Source organism: Danio rerio, chromosome 6 (assembly GCF_052040795.2).
Source record: "Danio rerio strain M-AB ecotype USA chromosome 6, GRCz13ab, whole genome shotgun sequence".
NCBI lineage: Eukaryota > Metazoa > Chordata > Actinopteri > Cypriniformes > Danionidae > Danio > Danio rerio.
Genome location: NC_141026.1, coordinates 29837828 through 29860506, shown reverse-complemented (window position 1 = coordinate 29860506; position 22679 = coordinate 29837828). Strand labels below are relative to the sequence as shown.

The window sequence follows — 22679 nt, the reverse complement described above, 5'->3', positions numbered from 1 at the left end:
ACTATTAAAGGGCAGACTCGTCCATATATTTTGTTTTCATGTTCTTTGGGGGTGGGGGGTCAAGCATTAATTAGGGGAAACCCCCCTGTAATTCGCACCCTGCTTCTATGTAATGCATGGAAAATGACTGGTGCTAACTAAGCTACAAAATAACCATCATTATAGAACAAATAAGTTTGTACAAATTTGTAATCCTCCGACACACAAATTACTGATGACCTTTTGGCTGCTCTTTTTAGATAAACATTTGCACAATGTTATTACGCATTAAAGTACAACACTTAAATCATCATACTAGAGTAGAGGCCAAAACAAAATGATGGTTTCAGCTTATCAGTAAAATAAAAATGCTTTCATTGCATCACGCGGTGGAACAAAGTTTCTAGTGTCAAAAAAATGGATTTAGGGTACAAAAAACATTACATTTTTTAAAAGGTTTTGCGAACAGATGACAAAACTGTCTGCAAAAGCTGCATTACACATGCCAGACTAGTAGTTGGTGATTAAACGTATTAAAGAAACACTATGCTCCCTTACACATTGTTTGTCAAGTAATCCAGCATGACAAACAGTCACAATGTCCCTTTAAAATGTCACAGGTTTTTAACAAAATCACGTTTCTGTAGTCAATAATGGTACCACTTTCAAAAACATGTAAATGAACACCTAAAAGTGTTAAATCATGCATCAAAAGACACCAACAGCCAACACAGAGATCTCGTTTTATTTAGAGGCCTCATTTAATCGATAGGTATGAATTCAGTTTACACAAAAACCTTTTAAAAAAGTCAACATGCGGTGATCACAAGGATAGAAAGAAGAGCCTATAGATTCAGAACAAAAGATTGGAGAATGGTGTCTAGGCCATACATGTCAAATATTCACAGTGACTCATGTTTCTTTTCTTGTCCATGTATTCATACAGTTTTAAACGTACAAGGAAGGCATTGTTCTGACACAGAACAGTCAAACATCAAAAGCTTTAGGAATTTTGAAAAAAAAAAACCCTGTACCAAAGTCCAGTTGACTTGCAGGATCCCAACGCACTGCTCCACACCTCCACGACTATCTCATAATTTAAGGAGGTAAACCTGTAAGGACTCTATCATCTTTAGTTCCGAAAGGAAAAGCTGTCATTTGTTTAACATCTAGTTTACGTACCAATTGCCGTGTCCTGGATGAGGCCTTTTTTTCAGTATATATTTAAGGAAGTGGAGACCTGTTCTCTCACAAAGTGGTCTAAAAAAACAAACAAATAAATGCAGGACATAACGCAGCGGAGATACGTTCCTCTCGCTGAAGTCTCTGAAAACATATTATGCACAAATTACTTCGAGCAATATTTTAAAATGTCCAAAAGGAAATTTCCAAACTTTTAGGTCAGTTTCTTGTCACTTCTATTGTTAGGAGGCATCTTTTGTGAAACAGCAGCTTCCTGTGGACACCCTAAAACCAGCATTCCAAACAAATCTGGCTGTTTGAGAATCAGAAATAGTCCTTGTTATTTCACACAGCTGTGATATACAAATGATACTGACCTCCGAAGCTACATCGTCCAAAACAAAAGCGCGTTTCATATCGCATGAAGTACAAACACTTTATAAAATGGCTAGTTTCGTATAAAGTAAGGCACTGCGTTTACTTTTATTCTCTGGAATAGTGCTGATCAACAACTCGGCTGGTTTGGGCCAGTTTACACGTAGGCCCCCAAAGCTGCGTGGAACTCGGTGAGGCATTGGACGAGCTGCTGGAATTTTGGTCTCTCTTCCGGATCCAAGGCCCAGCAACACGCCATCACTGCAAATCTGAAACGGAGAACATCCTCATATAAACAAAGCATTATGTTTTGTTTTGCTGTGGCAGATTTATCAGAGAATAAATAACTGGGTCCACAAGATGTATTGGTCTTGATTACGTTTGACAGCAACAATGGAGTGAAAGTTGAGATCACCTTATCACTCAGTTTCTATTCCAGCTTTCCAACACACAAGGCAAGCCGCAGAACACTTATTCATCGCTTGGTCTCTGGAGGGAAAGTGTGCTAAGCTACGATCCAACACTGATTAGCTTTTCCTGCGTCGTCTAAACTATGTTCCGGTGCTCACGCGCGAGACAATAAATCGTGCTCTGTTTGGGTCACTGACACGGTCAACAACACTTGTTGCTTTGTAATTCCTGGCCGGTTCGATCACCACGGCTCCGGTTGCCTAGCTATTGCAGGATGCCGATAAGGGTCAGATTGTGCAGGCAGCCAGCAGTTGTTGAACTTGGATCAATCTGTCCGTTTCATTTTCTAACAGTTGGGTTGGTTCCCTTACAAAGTAATCAAGACTTATGAAAGCTGTTACTGACACTTTGGGAGTCTTGCCAGTCACGCAGTAATGCAATAGTTTGTTCATTTTAAAATAATTGGCAATCCAGTACGTGCACACCAAGTTAAAAATTAAATTGTCATACTCACAGTTCATCGGGGCAGTTGATGGGTTGTGCTATTCTGTAACCATCTTTTAGATAGGCGGCCATCTCGAAGGGGTCAATGTCAACGTAAGGAGTCTGTCCCAAAGTCATCAACTCCCATAGAGTTACTCCGAAAGCCCACTGTAAGAAAACATCACACAAGAGTTCAGGCAAGGCGCAATAAGGCACAATGACTTAAAAAGAAAGAGGATTCCTCTCTTTAACAAGTGATGTAAACACTCGAGGCAGACGTTTAGGAAAAAGTCTGTTGTGTGCTTACAGGTCCTTATACTGTACATAAACACAGAAGATAAGAAGATTCCAATCTTTATATTGGGCTTATGGGAAGTTTCTTGTAATGAGCAAACTTTAAATAAAATTGAAAATATAGATAAGTATATATATAGAAGTTATATTTATTTTCTGAATTAATGTATGCGTTTTAACTATTTTCTATTATTCAATATAAATGTCACTAAAATATAAACACACCTTTTACCCACAGCACATAAAGTCAACTATATGCGATAAAAAAATAAAATAAAAATTCTTTCATTCTTTCATTTTCCTTCGGCTTAGTCCTTTGAACAAACCGCCAACCTTTCCAGCATGCTTTACACAGTGCATGCCCTTCCAGTTGCAATCCAGTACTGGGAAACATCCATACTATTTTACACACATACACTACGGCCGATTTACCTTATTCAATTCACCTATACTGCATGTGTTTGGACTGTGGGGGAAACCAGAGCACCAGTAAAAAATCCAGGCAAACACGAGGAGAACATGCAAACTCCACACAGAAATACCAACTGACCCAGCCGGAACTCAACCTAGCGACCTACTTCCAATAAGGCGACAGTGCTAACCACTGAGCCACCGTGTCGCCCATGTGATTTTTAACTTTTAACTTTTATTTATTATGACAGTTATACCCTGTTTCTTTTATATATATATAAAAAGCTATTGAAATTAAAAATACATTTTTTAAGAATTTGATGCTATTTAGGAACCATGTGCACCCACTGACAGGTAAAAAAGTCTCTCTGAAGTTCAAGTTGCTTTAGTGGCATGACATTTTGTATTGCCAAAAGCATTTTAGATATGCATAAAGATAGTAAAATATTAACATCATCAAATTAATGAAATATACAGCAGATGAGAAATAAATAACAGAAAAAAAGTAATAAAAACAGACAATATTACTAAAAATTATAATAATTACAAGAATTAAAAGTGTAGCTTATTTAAATAAGGCAAATTAGTTAATTAACCATTTATAATGCTGTACAAATATGCTGCAACCAGCATAGATGTCATTTTGTCTTCTCAGAGTATATAATAAAGTTTTTCTGAGTTGTTTATTAAAGAATGAATTATTTAGTGTTTCTCTCATGGCTGTGCGTGTGCTGTCCGATGTGAAGCCAAGTGAAAATAGGCTTAAATGAAAAGGTAACACAAAAACGCATACAAATCAGCAGCAAATTTAGAAAGTGAATGCGAAAGCCAAATCCCAGACATTTTAGGAGATTTAAACCCTTGCCAGATGCTTTTTTTTAATTACCTGTTGATCTTCAGAGGACGTAAAACAGATAGGACGAAAATTAAAAACTGCTTTTATTCTAGCTGAAATAAAACAAATAAGACTTTCTCCAGAAGAAAAAAATAGTATCAGACATACTGTGAAAATGTCCTTGCTCTGTTAAACATCATTTGGGAAATATTTATACTTATGGCAAAAAAATACGTTTTTTGCATTGCCTTTAAAATGAAATAACTGAACAAAGATATTGGAGGCTGAAAAATGCAAATTTAAAAAGAAAACTTTTACTATACTATAAACCTGTTTTTTAAGCAATACATTTACATACAAAGTTGAAACACAAGTATGCAAATGTTATATTCATATTAATGTATAAACATTTCTAATGCACAACTAAAAACTAAAATAAATCCCATTAAAATATGCAAGTGATTCAGTGTATGTGAGTGTGTGTGTGCAAGAGATTACAGGCTAATCTGTATCAGAAATCTAAAAGCAAGTGTGTACCATAAAATAAAAAAAGAAGAAAAGAGAAATTCATGAATGATGTAAAACACTCCTGCTTGAGCCACAAAGTCCTCTTTAGGACATTTTAATGACATCAGCGGCATTCTGGAAACAAAGCATTCCGCTAAAACAAAAGTAGGAAATCTGGATTTATTCCCTCGCTTTTGGACACAATCGTGGCTTGTTCACAGAGACATTTAAGAGGCTTCAAATCAAATAAATAAGCATTCATGCTCGTTTAGCATGCATCAAGATGTTTGTTCAACATCATTAACCGTGAAATAAACTATTGTGTACATTTTGCAGCTCTTGTTATAAACAAAGCTCAAGTCAATCAAGTTGATTAGATGTCAGTTTGTAATTCTGAATATAAAAATACCACAACTATAAACAAGTTGCATTATTTGGAGTACACCAAGTTGACTTTATAAACAGTTGTGTATGCGTCTTGCCTTCAGCGAGATGTTGGAAAACACAAAACGGTAAAAAGAGCTGTAAAACCTGGTTAGGGCTTGAGGCCAACACACACTTGACGGCAGAAGACACTTGAAACGAATCCTCCCCATTCATTAAAAGACAATCCTACCTATCATTCTTTCCACACATTTAAAAACCGACAGGCGTCTTAACACATAAGAGGATGTTGTCTGCAGCGCTGATGTGTTTTTTGTGTTTGAGGAGAAGCTATTAAAAGAGAATAGGACACAGATCAAAGTTGACATCCACTGGTGAGCTGACATTTTCTCTTATATGTCTCAGTGGGTGGGATGTATCCTGCACTACCAGTCCTTTACGGTTAACAAATCTCCAGCGTATCCCAGTAAACAAGAGTAAATTTCCATACCAGGCCACTGCTCATCACCAGCTTCCATTGTACTATGATAAACAGAATCTTAATAAGTGTTCCTGGCATGATGGCAGCACCAGCCACTATTGTTCTGTTAGTTTAAAGGGATGCAGAGGTCAGATCGCTGACAGGTTTTGGACCGGTGTGTCATTTATGAGACGGACAGGCGGCTTCAGTACTTCCTGGCTGTCTAGGGTGGGTTGTTTCCTTGGCATTTTCAGTGAGATGAACGGGAACGCTGAGTGTGTTGCCACAAAATACACCGTTCCAGTCAAACACAACACACACACACACACACACACACACACACACACACACTTTTCTCCCTTATTTGCTTTTCTCAGGAAAATATGCCAGGGGTGTACTATGACCATTTCTTAAATGTAAAAGGATACATTTGAAATAAATAAAAAATAATAATAACTCTGTTATTAATCCCGAACTCTTTGGTTAAAAAACCATACAACAGAAATAGAAATATATTTTAACACTACAACTACAGAAGCAGTCATTTTGACTCTTTAAATATATATATATATATATATATATATATATATATATATATATATATATATATATATATATATATATATATATATTCTCATTAGATTATAAGAAGGTTGGGGTTAGGGTAAGTGTAAGTTGACATGTACTTGCAAAGTTTCTTATAGTCAGTTAAATGTCTGTTGAAGGAGCAGTATCAACAGATATTTAGCAGACAGTCTACTAATACTCAAATGGACCATCAAAATAAAGCGTTACCCGTTAGTTTATTGAAATTACTAAACACAAGAGTTCTGAGTATTTCTACTCTGAATAGGCATAACAGCCTAGTAAACCGCATACATTTCAGTGTCCGCTACTTTTTCCAGTGATATTGAATAAGCGTGCTTCTGTTCCCTAGATGCTTTCTACTAACAATAACATAACTTTCTGAAAAATATGCTCCTGCTTACCAGATATATTGAGACATACACCTGTAGTGGTGGTCAAGTAACACAATTATAGGCTGTATTACAAAAAAAATAATGATAGTATTTTTTGAGAAAATTACATTTCGGTACAATCTTAAGCCTCATTCACACTATGAGTCAGTCGCAGGGGTAAAGCGACAAGGGACTGTTCATTTCAACGGAGAGCGAACGTTGGCTACCAGGTGAGTGTGTCATGCGACATGACAAAGTTGAGAATCCTTCAATTTTTACAAGAAGTTATTGCAGCAGCCTGGAGACCTCCAAGTGGGAGGGATTACACTGCAAGTAGATTGGGTGACCTCCAAGTGGGAGGTCAGGTTATCAGGTTACTGTGAGGTTAGGTTTAGGGTTGGGGTAGACATTCATAAAGCACAGTATTAGACTCAGTATCATGTACAAGACATAAAATCAATAAAAAAAATACAGGATTGTACAGCTCTTTTGGAGCTCGAAGGCCCACTCATTTGGAGCTCAAGTCCCATCCACTTGAAACTGGCTCCGACCTCCATTTATACCCTTCTCACTAGCAAATGAAGAGTGACTTTCTTGAGTAACAGCCAATAGAAGCACCAGTAGAGCTCATGTGATTCTCTCTCTGCTCAATCAGAGACCACTTGTATGCTCCGTGCTGTAGACCTACACAGACCTGCATTTGCAGCAGATCGCCACCCAGAGCGACAAACAGCTACAAAGTCGCTGCTAGTATGAATGAGGCATTATGGACAATCAGAATGACCACTGTGGCCACAATAGAAATGATAGAATTTTGGTATTTCCAGTGGTATAAAAATCAGTTTTTTTTTGGGTGTGTGCTTCCATTAAAAGCAAAGTCCACCAAGCCTCATCTATTGGTTATCATAAGATTTACATATTAACTATATCATACATGAAATTTGCTCACCAAATAAAGTGACTGTATCTCTTCAAAAGACTTGTTTTACTTTAGGAATCCCCTGATATGGATTTTTTGGCCACTATCGATAATCAATAACTCATAAGATTTGGAGGCTGATAACCGTTATATAAGCCGCTAAATAAAAATATTTTAAAATGTTATATTTTTATAGAGTGAACAACTGATTTTATTTTAAAAACTTGATAAAAGTTTGATCTGGTCTAATGAACTGAATAGCCAACTCAAAGCAAAAAAAAAAAAAAAAATGTAAATAAAAAATGGCAAGGTGATTTTATAGACAGGTAGTTTCCGTACAATTACATAATCTATAGGCTTAAAAATATCGGCCTAATTTTGATATTGGACCGATAACAATAACATTAAAAATAGCATTTATCAGCCGATATCAATATGGCCGACGATAAATTTGTGCATCTCTAACTTACTTTGCAATGTTCTTTTGAAATGGAAAGAAAAACCTTAGGTTCAAGTAAAACATCCTTTATTTTTATTTCATAATTGAATGCAACTATTATGCATTTTATTTTTTTCTAATTTAATGACAATTTTATTTTCCTTCAGTAAACTGCTTCTTTAAAACTGTGCTCTACCATGTGTTCATAGACTTGCATGCAATTAAATAATTTCTTGCCCTCCAACTTCACAAAAATAAAACAAATGAAAGTCAATGGAAACAATAAGCTATTAGCTGCACATTGAATTAGATCCAGATCTCGTCTAGCAAAAGTGTTTGTTTGTAATAGTCATTGGACGTCTTATAATTTGTTTGCATATGTAAACATTTCCCTGAACATTTAACATACACCCATTATAGGATTATTATCATGAATATATACATATTAGGGAAATTTAAGGCATGTTACTGATGAAATGCCACATGCAGTCACTGGCATGGGCCTCAACATGTTCATGGACATCTGAAACATGATTACTGTAATTGTCAGCAATAACAAAACACGACAGCACAGACAGTGTGACGTCAAAGAAGTTATGCAATTTAAAATCTATAACCAGGATCTGAGTCCATGAATGAGTATGCACTCTAGGTACTTGCATTTAGAAATGGCAGCAAATATCTTTTCGAAGGAACACAGGCTATGATATTCCTTTACATGCAAAATATGCAATGGAAGAGAGAAACAAAGAGACCACCTGCTGCTTGTATGGAACACAATTTTTTATAAGTGTATGTTACACTCTGTTGCATAGAAGACAAACAGGAGCAGCAATTCTTACCACATCACTGGCGCTGGAGAAGTCATTGTTCAGCAAACTCTCCAAAGCCATCCAGCGAACTGGTCGGTTCTCATTATCCCCGAGGCAGTGGTAGTCCATAGGGAAGAGATCACGAGCTAGAGCATTGTCTGTGATCTTGACTTGCATGCTGTTATCAATTCTACAATAAAAAAAAAGATGTCAAGACATACATAAGGAAAATACACATCACTATATATATATATAAAATCAAAAGCAAGTCTCTCATATAACATTTCTACTAAAAGACCTTAAGCATTACTGAATATTACTGCACAAACTGTATTGTCAATACATCATATCAACATTTTGCATATTCATTAATAATATTACTGAGGGTAGTATAAACAAATATATACTGTATTTGCACCCATGTAAAGCCCTGCTCACACTGTTTTCGATTTTTCGATTTCAGCAACGATTTTGTCATCTGCGACAAATTTGGGAAATCCTAAAAAAAAAAAAAATGAGATCCTAAGCTAAAATCTGTGGTCTTTGATCGTTGGTTTGACATGTTCACAGACAGCCGCTTAGTGCCCGTTGCGATTAGATTTTTCCTCCGATGAAGTTCTGGCAGTGTCAGAAGATTTCCGACACTTTCCTGCAGTGTGACAACAGCTGGGATGAGCAATCCAAGAACCAATAGGAGCTTCGAATTTGAGGACGCATTCCATGAGACAATTGAAATGACCACGGGAAAATGTCAAAACTGTTTTTTCTTCCTAGTTTTATTATTGAGACTTGCTGTGTGCAAAATTGCTGCTACAGATTGTTTACGTTTGCTGTAAGAAATCATTTTAGAACGCGGGATGGTGAAAGTGTCACAGGTCGATGACAGTCTGACTTTATGATAGCTAAGATTTTACAGTGTGACATGAGAGCCAAAGAAAAAAATTGCACAGTGTGAGCTGGCCTTAAACAAGGAAATACATAAACCCAATGATGAGTTAAAATCTGTAGATTTCTAGGTGTGCAGATTCAGTGTTGGCCTAGTCATGAGTAACATTTTTTTTATACAATGCAGTAAATTAAACCTTGTTTTGGTGCACTCTCACAACAAATCTCATAAGGGTAGCTATTTAGCTTAATAGGTAACCTTTTCTTATTTGATCCATTTTCAACATCATGTCTGTTTTCACAACACCTTTTCATTAACTCAGGGATGGGCAAACTTGGTTCTGGAGGGCCGGTGTCATGCATATTTTTGTTAAACACTAATCAAACACACCTGAACATGCTCATCAGTGTCTTCAAAATCACTAGAAAGCTATAGACCCTTTTCACAAGCCTGTTATGGCGCATTTAACGGTCATCAGCATTTTAAATCCTTGAAATTTTTTAATATTTAGATTTTTTTTAAACGTTTGAACATTTATATTTATGTAGCATATCATCTATAATATATCAGCTTCAAATGACAAAAACGAATTAGCTCTTGTGCGAGGCATCTTCGATGCATATATATATATATATATATATATATATATATTCGTGTACGAAGACTTGCGTTGAAATCATACTAAAACATTGCGTACGCACAAAGCTGTAAATGTGCATACGCAGTAAAAAATTCAGATGTATGAAACACTGCGTACGCCAAATATCACGCATATTCTCTTTGTACATCCAAATTAACGTGAAACTGAGCGCACATGCACGAGTGCAAAACGCCTCCCTGTCTCCTCCCCATATGAATATGCTAATGACTCTACTTTGGCAAAACCAAATGAAAAAGCAATGTTAAAAACAAGCAAGAAGAAAAACTTTGAACAGGATGTGAATTGGAGGTGCTCCTATCGGAGGTACACCGGAGAAAAACTGTTATATTCAAGTTTGTCATTGGAATGAGCTAGCTGAGTGATTTCCGCCCGTTTGATCGACAGAGACAACAACACAAAAGAGGGCAGAGATTAGCAGCGTGAGTGGCGTAGCTCATAAAGCGCATGGCAACATGTTTTGACACTGTCATTCATGAACCCGGTTCGAATCCAGCGTCTGATGAACTCATTTCTTTTTCTTTTCCCCATTACATATCAGATTTTGCCAACTCTTCATTACGAGGAACACAAGTAGGAATCATTAATAAGTGTGTATATTATGTTAAGCGCATTTGAGCATTACATATTATTTGCACATTTATTAAATGGAAATGTTTTTGATTCACGTATGCAAATGTGTCTGCAGATGGCGCCTTTATAGCAATGTGCGTGCAGTCGATCAATCCGATTAAATTGGGAAAACCGGCGATCGCTGCAAGTTGCGCTTTAATGTTTGGCTGGTCAACTGCATGTTATGGAAACCTTATATACCTGCTAGACATGCGGATGATCCCGTCCCATACAGCTGCCATTGCACGGTCAAAGATACTTTGTAGTGTACAATTTAACACAATAGCCTCTAGAAGTCACCAATGGAAATAAAACAAACACACACAAGAAATGCACGTACGCCAGACATGAAGTTGGCATGGACCAACGCACATTCTCACTTTCATTTTATCGTTGGTAAATCCAAACGTGAGCGTGAAACCTGGCGTACGCAAAGTTTTTGTGCAAATGCAGCGTTGATACACAAGGCCCCTTTCCTCCAGGACTGAATTTGCCCATCCCTGCTTTAACTAAAAGTGGTGTTTAAAACACATTCAGGGCTCCTCTCCAAGCCAAATATCAAATTCCCTGACTTTCACTAAATAAAAAATAATAATAAAATCATTTCCATAACCTACAATGATCGGAAAAGCAGGCCGCTGTTGTGCTTGGCAAAATATTAAAATGGATTTAGCTAGAATATCATTTTGACTTTATTAGCCACTTAAAGAACAACAATGGACAATTCATGTCAGATTTTAAGAAAAAATAATAATAATCTAAAGGTACTTTCTCTGTTTGAGGGGCTACAAAGACCTCTGTCTCCCATATCTAATATCTCAGAAGTAGTTTTACAAACTTTACATTTAGTTATTTTGCCATACACTATTTAACACCCAGTCTTTGAAGTGGTCATTAATAAATGCAGTCTGGTGACTGCATTGGACTAGGAAAGAAATGAAATAGAGCTGAAAAACAGCTTAACAACATGGTAGTATTGTATAGAAAAATGTAATTTTGATAAATGGAAACTAAAAATGTAAAAATGTAAAAAACAATAAATAAAATAAAAAAATCCCTGATAGTGATCTCTATGACTTCAACGATCATATATAAGATATTTAAAAAATCCCTGTCTTTCATTGTCTGGAATAAACCCTGCATATTAGAGGCCAATTATAGTCATGTATTTCACACCATCCACTTTTTTGATCACGATATAATCAACACAAAAATTCTTAACCCCAGGTTTAAATATGACCTAAGATGGTAAATAAAGCGAGAGCATAAAGTCAGATGGCACTTACACACAGTTTCTGGCAGCCAAGTCTTTGTGAATGACCTCTCTCCGTGCTAAATAGCTCATCCCACATGAAATCTGTATTGCCATGTGGACCAGGTCTTGCTGAGAGATGGCCTATGTGAATAACACAAGAGAGAAGACAACATTTTTACAGTCATCAATAATATATGTATTCTAAGGGTCACTGGCAGTGAGATGTTACTCAATTTTAACAAGAGGGCCAACAAGAAAAATAGAAAGAGAAAGACATAGACAGTGAGAACATTCGATGAATACGCGCACAGACAATCGTGGTTACAGTTCACATCTTAGGAAACCAGACTTGATGGAGCAACAAGTTCCTCTGCTGAATCTCAGTTTGACGTCTGATGTAATGGCAGTTACCTCACTGAACATAAACATCCTCTGCACCTAGACGCCTAGCGATTTACCTCTTTAGAAGAAGTGTCTGTACTTTAGGCATCCTTGTATAATCTATCTCGAGTCAGACACAACAAAAAATCCCTTGGTGCTGACTGACAAGACCATAACACAATTCTCTCTGAATGAGTGGCTTTTCAGTTGAGCTACACACAAGGCTTTGGAACAAAATAATTGCAGCGTATGACAAATCAGCTGTCAGATGAGTTCGGCGGTGCATGCTCAATCCTGTTTGTTCAGTGCGAATTCGGTTTAGAGTGATTTAGGATAAAATGTTTACTCAAGAGAGAATGTAGGGAGTTGGTAGGATCAGCCAATGAGGATGTATAGTCAATCTAATCTAAACTTTTTTATTTTATTTTTAGCTGAAGTAGGCATACATTTAGAGGCTTAACTCCCCCGAGGGTGTGCTTTAACATGCCAGAAATCTAACAGCAACTGTTAAATTGTCAACTAGATAAATCCTTCTTTGAAATGTCACGTCTCTGTTAGTCTACTTTCAAGCACCAAATGAATTACTGACTACATTTACATGGAAACCAGTAATCAAATTATTGTCTTAATCTAAATAAGATAATAATATGATTAAGGTGTTTAGATGAGTTGCTTTTTGTATGTTCTTTTCATGATCCTGTTTTACGCGTCACAGCACATAATTCAATTAACATCATTACGTCACCACACTATTCACCTTTCATCTGGAGTTTCATGTAATTTCGGCTGTTTCATTTTTAATTTGTCGAATTTAACTGCAGTTTGGCATTTTCACTTTCATTTAGGAACATTTCATGCATGCCCCCAGTGACAAACGAGATATTAGATGCAAGTATGAACTGCTGGAAGAGTGTAGTTTTAAATTGAATTTGGTACCGCACGCCGTATGGGGAAAAAAAACTCTGAATTTCACAGTGCAGGTGTCTGCGGTCCTTCAATGACTTTGTAGGTGCAAATAATAAATAATAAGTGTCAAACAGCCATGTGTGTGTGTATAGACTATCCTGAAGCAAAATGCAGCGAAAATCCTACGAGACGGTAGTAGTTTAAGATGTTTACATGTCTGTACTGCACTTTAGTAATGCGACTTAAATCAGCATACTCCACATGTCTTCATTCGATTTCAGTTTAATTCGACTATGAACTTAATCGAATTGAATTAATGAAAAATAGATGTTCACATGGGATGTCTCCATCAGAGTATTGTCTTAATCGTATTGAAATTGAATTATTGGTGTCCATGTAAACTTACTAACTGTTATTCATTCATTGTTGTTCTGGTTAGCACTTTCTGGTTACTATCACAATTCATCTTACGATACTATACCAGCTGAAGTATCACAATACCAAGTAGTACTGTGATACTTGAATTATTATATCAAATTATAAAGAAAATTGTCAGAAATACTATATTTTGTTATAAAAAGCCTACTTGAATTCATTTCATAATTCCCTTATTATTGAAAAAAAGTATTATTTGCATGTCGCTTCACCTAAATTTTATTCATTCTGTTTATTTTGTAGACAATTGACCAACAAAAAAAAGTTATCCCAAATGAAATGTGTAACAAAAACAGCTTTTTTCCAACACAATTATGCTGTATGAAGCGGTCAAAAATTGTTTCAATGCTTCCTGCAGCTATTTTGGGTTTTTCATCTATTGCTTTATCAGGTAACAATCCAGTCTTTCAAATTTCACTTTGTTAGTCGTTCATTTTAAGAGATTGTCACGGTTGTTGTAGCTACAAAATCATATTGACAGGATCAGAAATTAACTGATTCAGATGTGGGTTCAAACTAAAGCATTAGAAAATGAAAAATGGCTGAATTCTGCACAGTTTTGCAATCTTAAAGGGCTTCACAGACTATTAAAATAAAATGGTCTATTGTTGCACAAACGTGTGAGCATTTTAGTGAATTTTCCAAATGCAATATTATCTATTGTAGATGGACCATTAATGACCATTCAATCGTTTACAAACTACAGTGGCACCGACAGTATTTTGAAGCCATAGAACTGCGATACTACCATAGTACCGGTAACCGGTGCAACCCTAGTTGGCACCAATAAGTTTTATGTTGACACTCATAATCAAGGGTCAATAATAAACAAACACTTCATAGCTCAATTCAAACCACAGGGAATTTAAAAAATAAAAATAAAAAATAGGAAAAGAAAGAAAATTCAGGCACCACAAATTATTACAAATCTACAAATGGAAACCAGTTCTACTTCTTTTTCCACATTCTGCTTCTTCTCACGCACACTGCTGTCCACACAGCTTTCAAAGTACACTCAACCACTAGTGAGCGGAATAGGATGAGTTTGACATGATTAGTACCGCCCACATAACTGACTCAAAATATTGGAAACATTTTGACAATGGGACAACCCTCACAATGACAGTTATGTCATAAGGATGATGTGGAATGTGACTTTAGTAAATTATTAATCTTTTAATTACAGGTCAATGTAAGTTCATTCTGTCAAATGGAATCTAAAAGTAAAAACTATTGCACATTATGCACAAAATCTAACATTGCAGTATTTTTTTTATTTTGCGATATATATTGTGATATGACAATTTCACCAGATGACATAATATCTCTATTTGAGAAGAATTTATAATGTTAGATCAATTGGGATGATTCTGCAGTGGGAGTGCATCTCCATAAAATTGAATTAACCACCTATAAACTTTTAGGGTCCCTGACACAATTTCAATGTGGTCTGTGCTATCTGCAGTGCATTTCTGTATTTGCATGTGTTGTGAGTATTTTCATGCATAACAATCTATTAATAAAATTAAGAAAAAAATACAATTAAAATGACAGAGTATATAATGGAATTAGAGAGTGAAATTCAATAATTTAAAGAGCTTTTTTTATACTCTTTCCATATATTTTAAGACCTTATAACAATTTAGGTTTCAACCATAAACACGGCGTGATTTTACCTTACAGTAGATTTACTAATTATTAATGTAAAAAAAACTAATCCAAAACTAAAACATTATTCGAATACTGGATACAAATCAATTAAATCTAGCTAAATCAGGGAGTTAGCGTCTATAGAACTGCAGAAATAATGGAGTTACCGTCGTTACTGCAGTAAACAAAGCATGATGTCAAATCATGTCAAATCTAACAGGCTTTTATTGGTTTTATAAACTACACAGCATCCTGATATTTGCATATTTAATTCAGATTTTAGCATACAACCATACATTGCATAATCAAAAATGATATAAAATGCAATACCTTAAAAAACAGCATTTTAATGGCCTTAAATTTCTCTACATTGATTTATCAACTTTTAATACTTTAAGACCCCGTGGACACCTTGAATGAAGGGTTTTATCATTTTTTGAGTCTAAGAGTATTCAAGTACAGTAACTGAATGAAAAAAATATTTCAGTAAAATTAATCGTAGTTTACATCACAAATGGTACAATTCCCTATACCTAAATGCTTTTAAAATCATCATACACTCACAGGCATCAAAAATTCGCAAATGATAAATTGTAATACAAACTCAAACATTGTCCTGCGATATGACTATTGCAAATGACCACCTTGCAATATCGATGCTGAAACGATATATTTTGCAGCCATAATATAGAGTTTTAAAACTGACAAGTCATTCTAGAAAGAGATATTTGTATTTTTACACACCTCCACATTCAGGTCAGATGAGGTGTAAACCCTGGTAGTATATATTAAAAGGAAATCACTCACTTTCAATGCATCAAGCATGGGCAGTTAACATGATTTATGTTTCCCCCCCACAAAATAATTGCAGTATAACTAACATTGCCACAACAAGTTTAATCTTGAAGTGTAAATAAAATTGATAGCTTGAAGCACCCATTTAACCATGTTAAGAATACATTGGTTTGACTGATGGAATATATGTAATCTTGTTTTTGGAGAAGTTTCACTGGCAGCCGAATGAAAGAGACCGCTCAGGGTTAACACCACAAAGGCTTGATTGTGCACAGCACACTACTGTAAAGCATACATCCCCGAACGTTCACTTAATGTTGACAGAAGCTCTGCACAATGAATTCATTGTTCTGAAGAAAGCAATTAAATCAGGATAATCTGAACACTCCAGGTGTTCTGCTGGAGGGTTTCTAATATAAACACCTGCCTCGAACTGATTTACGAGACACAGCGAAAGGACTTTCACTGCGCTTCTAGTTCTCTAAATACACTTTGCTTAAAAATCACTCTCTGTGTAAATAAGAATGCATAAAAAACAAACAGCAAAATAAATGTGTTTTTAGAGTCTGAAAATATTGCTGCATTATTATTAAACCTTTCAATTTTTTATTATTTTTATTCTAATGTGACAAAACTTGTATATTCCTTTAAAATGTACAGTGCCTACAGGAAACCATCATGTTCCTTTGAAATAATTGTTGTATTTTTCATACATCCTGAAATCAAATCACATTCCAAATTACTTTTCCAAATGTATCCAAACTATCTCTTAACCTTTGCCATTCTACAACTTTATCTTGAAGGTCTTTTGAAAGCAGGATGTAAAGTGAGTAAAGGTATAGATTTTCACAGATGATTTTCTATAAGCACTGTATATATAATTATTTCATTTACGGAAATTTAAAATTTGAAAACAAACAAGCAAGCAAAAAAGTGTCCTCTCACCTGTGGATTGTTGGCCTCTGCAAGCTTACACTGGCGAAGGAAAAGCTTAAGATTTCCCCAGTTCATATAAGGCAACAGGACCATGGGCTTCTCACCATCTTCTATGCACACGTGGCTGATGGGTAATAAGTTCCTAAGAGCAAATAGACCAGAAATGTGTGTTAAACCACGTTGGTGTTGAGTAAAGGTCAGGCTTGAGCAGGAAAAGGCAAAATAATTAATGTGGGAACACAATGAACAAGCATTAAAGAAATATGTTTATATTTTAGATCAATACGTGACAGGAAGTGACACGCTACCCTTAAGGATGTACTGCATGTGCATAAAAACTATTTCAATCAGTGATTAATTTCTGAAAAGTCATGGGCTGTGCTGACCGTTTAACCCCAGACACGGGGTCTGCGTGACTGCAGAGCTCGAAGCGTTCGGGACAGGATATGGGTTTGAGCCCATCCCAAAAGGCAACCAAGCGGGAAACAGAAAAATCTAAACAGAATGTCTGACCTCAGGGCTCCACTGCCATTATATTAATATCAGGGAAAAAAAATATGAACTCAGATTAAATTATAATAAATATTATAATTATTAGTTTACTATTTAGTGTTCTTTTAAATGGATATTTCACCCAAAAATTTACATTTCTCCACCATTTACTCACATACAAGTGGTTCTAAACTTTTATGCAGAAAGTTTAGCCAAAACACTGGGGCAAAACAATGTGACCTAAAAGTTTTTTTTTGTTTTTTTCTTTCACATGATATACAAGCCCAATCACACCAACAAAGAATTCAATATCACAGAAAGGTTGCTTTTATCCTCACTGGCACAAGTGTAAATGTTTACACAACAGTTCAATACAAATTTAGCTATATTTTAGACAAAATAATGTCTTTTTTTGCTCAGTTTTGCCAACAAAAATCTTTTCTATAAAGCTGTAGCAAAACTACTGCGAGTCCCTGGTCAACACAAAAGTGTAATAACATTTTTTTTTTTTTTGCAGGAATCAGGTGAATGATTCAATTGTACATTCACATAAAATTGGGATGCAACGATAAACCATTTTCACTATTAACCGCGCTTTAATTCGTCAAGGTTAATTATCGTAACATTACGAACTGCTGCAACAAAAAGTGTGCCAACTGTGCGCTAGTTTAAAGTTCCAAGCTTGTACACTGAGGCTAATATCAGGGTTCATACACATTTTTACTGCTAAAATTCCATGACTTTTCCAAAACTTTTAAGTACATTTTCATGACATAATGTTTCATATACAGTAATGTCTATACATGGTAAATAATATAAACAATGAAATTCAAATTTATTACAGCATATCATAGAACATCCAACAATTTATTTTGTTTAAATTGTTTTTATATTGATTTTTTCAAGCACTAACAATGTGAGAGCAAGTTTTTGGCCAAGGACAGAAGTAAAGTAAAAACAAGTATGCCGAGTTCAGACTACATGATTTTCAAAGTAGTCGTGTCACAGGTGTTTTCATACTGCATGACTATCTGGGCTAGTGTTTTGTTGCTGCTTTGTTTACACTGCAAGATGGATCGGCGACAGGGGGTTTCACACTGCATGACTTTAAAATAGGAAAAATTGCCGACAACTTTGTCCAAACGACTCTCACAACCAAACAAACATAGCATATATTTTGTTACTAACTACACAATGAGAAAGAAGCCTTTAATGGGGAGGAAAATGTACATATTTGCTCACCTGGGTTTGAAAGGAATTAGCAATTTCTCCTCAATTTTTTTTCTTTTTTGACCCGGTTGTGATACTGCTCAGATGACATATCAGACATCAGACAGTGCTCCTGTCAAACTTCCACTAGTTTTTCCTCCATTTCTTGGGTCTGAGTACACTAAAAATGAGCCCTTTTAACTCTTCCCCCAACTTCCCACTGACCTGCAGGTACCCATGCTAGTCAATGCTGCTCTCTCGTTGGCTGTAGGTAATCGCCAATGATATTTTAAGTCAAAACTGCTTTCACACTGTATGATTTGAATTGCTGACAGGTCCAGATATTTAGCATGCCAAATATCTCACGAGCATTGGCGACTCATCTGCAATTCCCTCAGATCGCGTCTTTGATAGTTCACACTGTGTGATTGTCACTTACGTGAACAAGCACCAAATTACCTGTGATTTCAGGCATTTGTTGCCAATTTCTCAAAACCTATCGGTGGGTCAAAATCAGGGCTAAAATTATGCAGTCTGAACTCAGCATAAACTATATTCAAGTTAGGGCTGTACAATATATCGTTTCAACATCGATATCGCAATGTGCGCATCCGCAATAGCCACATCGCAGGGTATGCAATGTTGGGATTTTAGTTTAATGTAGAGCTTAATCATAATGGACTAAAAGTTTATCATCTGCATGCATTTTTAAAGACATAGTTCACCTAAAAATTACTTACCATTTTCATTACATCCTTCACTTGTTTCAAACATTTATGATATTTCTTTTTTTTAAATGAACACGAAAAGAATATTATTTAATAACTCCTATATTAAAACAAGTGAAGCGTGAGTAAATAGTAAGTACATTTTAATCTTTGAGTAAACTGTCCTTTTAAGGAGTGTGACTGTGTTAACATGTCAATATTTAAAAATTTTAAAACATCCAGCCACAAAAAAATTGTTTGTAACTTTATTAAAGATTAAAATAATATACAATGAGGACTAGGCGACGCAGTGGCGCAGTAGGTAGTGCTGTCGCCTCACAGCAAGAAGGTCGATTCTAGCATCGGCTGGGTCAGTTGGCATTTCTGTGTGGAGTTTGCATGTTCTCCCTGCGTCCGCGTGGGTTTCCTCCGGGTGCTCCGGTTTCCCCCACAGTCCAAAGACATGCGGTACAGGTAAATTGGGTAGGCAAAACTTTCCATAGTGTATAAGTGTGGGTGTGTGGATGTTTCCCAGAGATGGGTTGCAGCTGGAAGGGCACCCGCTGCATAAAATCGTGCTGAATAAGTTGGCGGTTCATTCCGCTGTGGCGACCCTAGATTAATAAATGGACTAAGTTGAAAAGAAAATGAATGAATGACAATAAAGACTATGCAGTGTTGATTATTCATTATCTGCACCTGAATAGTGAATACCTAAAAACTAGAATTTACTTTTATCTTTACTATATTTTATCTATGCTTTTAATTTATTTGTTATATATTATTCGAGACTTACTCCTCTACAAAATCCCCCCAATCAATCCAACTAAGCCTGTTAAATCATCTGGTGAAATTGTATTCACATCGCAATATACCTCACAGAAATACACAATATCCTAATGTCAGATTATTTTCAATATCTCGCAGCCCTAATTTAGGTATACAGAGTTGTTAAACTAATTTTCATGCCTCCTCCAAAACATTGTGGGTTTTTCAGTTTTTCAAAAACTTTTCCAGGCCTGGAAAATAACATGTCAAAATTCCATGACTTTTCCAGGTTTTCCATGAACGTATGAATCCTGTAATACTGTATGCATGCACACTGGTTTAACTAAGCCTGACTTAACTATGGTTAAGCAGTCTTTGACTACATTTGTTCTCTTTAAAAGGGAAATAATTAATACTTAGTTAATATGTAGCTTATACTTACATTAGACAAATACAATTTAATAAAATTTATTCTTATTTTTATTTATTTGTTTATTTATTAATTGTTCTGTCATTTATTTTAAGTGCAGAATTATTACATATGGTTAAATGCCAAAAACTTTTCAATTATTTTTAAGTACAAAGAAAAAATAACTATTGTTTGTTTTTACTATTATTTTCTGCTGTATTTAGTTACTGAGCAGCAATAAAAAAACTTTAATAAGGAGTTTTCATGTGATTTTTAAACTAGTAGTGTTTTAAAATTAATGAATAAATAATAATCATGATAACCGTGATTATTCCTTAGACTATAATCATACAACCAAAAACAGTATCAAACTTAAATTAAATGAATGAATGAATAAATATTTCGATGACTTCCTCGTTTTATTAATTATAATCTGATTATTTTATAATATACATACATACAATTTTTTTGTTATTTTAAGTAAAGGTTATAGTTTTTGTACTCATCTGTTGTTTCAAACCTGTGTCTTTTGCAGAAAAAAAAAATGGTAATCAAACTTGACAAGGCTATCATTTTCAAGGCTATAGACGCAAAATGAAATGTTGACATTTAATATGGATGAGTGTCTGCTAGACTATACATGTATAAATAAAAAGATAGCCTTGGATAAATCTATCAGGGACAGAATTGATTTAAACAAGTAGATAATTACAAATGCGGAAGGCTTGAAACCACATTCATTTCTATGAAAGGAGCATGGTAAACAAGAACACACTAATGAAGAAAGAATGCAGATGGAGACTCATCAGTAATTCGGTGACTCTCACGGCAGAGGAAGTGTGTAGATTAGTAGTCAGAATAGTCTCAGAGCTGTAGCTGCGGTTATCTGTCATCTGTCACAACACTCTAACATTACACAACTTGATTCCATTGTGGAGAAGGATAATTCACACACCATGAAAGAAAGGCAATTTGCACGTCATTATTCTAATTATCAGAAGTGTGTGTGTGTGTGTGTGTGTGTGTGTGTGTGTGTGTGTGTGTGTGTGTGTGCGTGCGCGTTGTATTACATTTTTGTTGCATGATCATTGTTTGGATTCATAATTATATGCCTAAGGACTAAGAATAATTACTTTCTTATAACTTACTTATAAACATGTACATACAAAATACAATAAAGATTTCTAAATCTAAAAAATACAAATAAAAATAAAAGACTGATAGAGAAAAAGCAAATAATATAACGGGCAAATGATATACAAGTAAAGCAATAAACAATTTGTAACAGCAAGAAGCAGCACATGGTGTGTTTGTGACTCACCTGTGGTGAAGGCCCCGTAGTTTACAGCTTTCTGTAAGCATCATGGTCACCTGTACCTCAGAGGCGTGATCTGCAGTGTCAAAAACAACAAGAGTGTCACAATTAGTGATGTAATAGCCTTGTTTGCAACTTTTTTTGTCAAAATCGACACATTCATTTTTTTCTTATTATATTATATTATATTATATTATATTATATTATATTATATTATATTATATTATATTATATTATATTACATCACATTACATTACTTATATTTTATTTTATTTTATTATTCATTTTCTTTTCAGCTTAGTCCCTTTGTTAATGAATGAACCGCCAACTTATCCAGCATGTTAATTACGCAGCGGATAATTACGGACAATTTAGCTTACCCAATTCACCTGTACTGCATGTCTTGGGATTGTTGGGAAAACTGGAGCACAAGGGGGAAACCCATACGAAGGCAGGGAGAACATGCAAACTCCACACAGAAACGCCAACTAACCCAGCCGAGGCCCACAATCTAACAACTTTCTTGCTGTGAGGAGACAGCAATACCTACTGCACCACTGCGTCTCCTTTGTTTTATATTATATTATATTATATTATATTATATTATATTATATTATATTATATTATATTATATTATATTATATTATACTTTAAAGTCAGACATACCTTAGACACATTTAACATTAAATCAAGCACATAATCGATTCCCAAAATTATCACCACTGTAGTGCTGTTTTTTATTTCCTCAACAAAGATGTGAGGAAATAGTGTCAAATTAAGCGTCAAATCACAAGGACTGTATTATTATTTAATTT

General features: G+C 35.3%; 1 protein-coding gene across 2 annotated transcripts in view; it reads right to left on the bottom strand.

Moving 5' to 3' along the window:
- Positions 1 to 703: 703 nt before the first annotated feature.
- ryk (receptor like tyrosine kinase) overlaps positions 704 to 22679 on the bottom strand; it is a 96630-nt gene continuing 74654 nt past the window's right edge. Inside the window, 6 exon segments of one of the 2 annotated variants that reach the window (NM_001083826.1) lie at positions 704 to 1805; positions 2462 to 2598; positions 8481 to 8640; positions 11893 to 12002; positions 16974 to 17106; positions 21871 to 21940. In NM_001083826.1, the coding sequence (NP_001077295.1) occupies positions 1694 to 1805; positions 2462 to 2598; positions 8481 to 8640; positions 11893 to 12002; positions 16974 to 17106; positions 21871 to 21940 (722 nt within the window). In that variant the 3' untranslated portion in view covers positions 704 to 1693. 2 annotated transcript variants of the gene reach the window in all.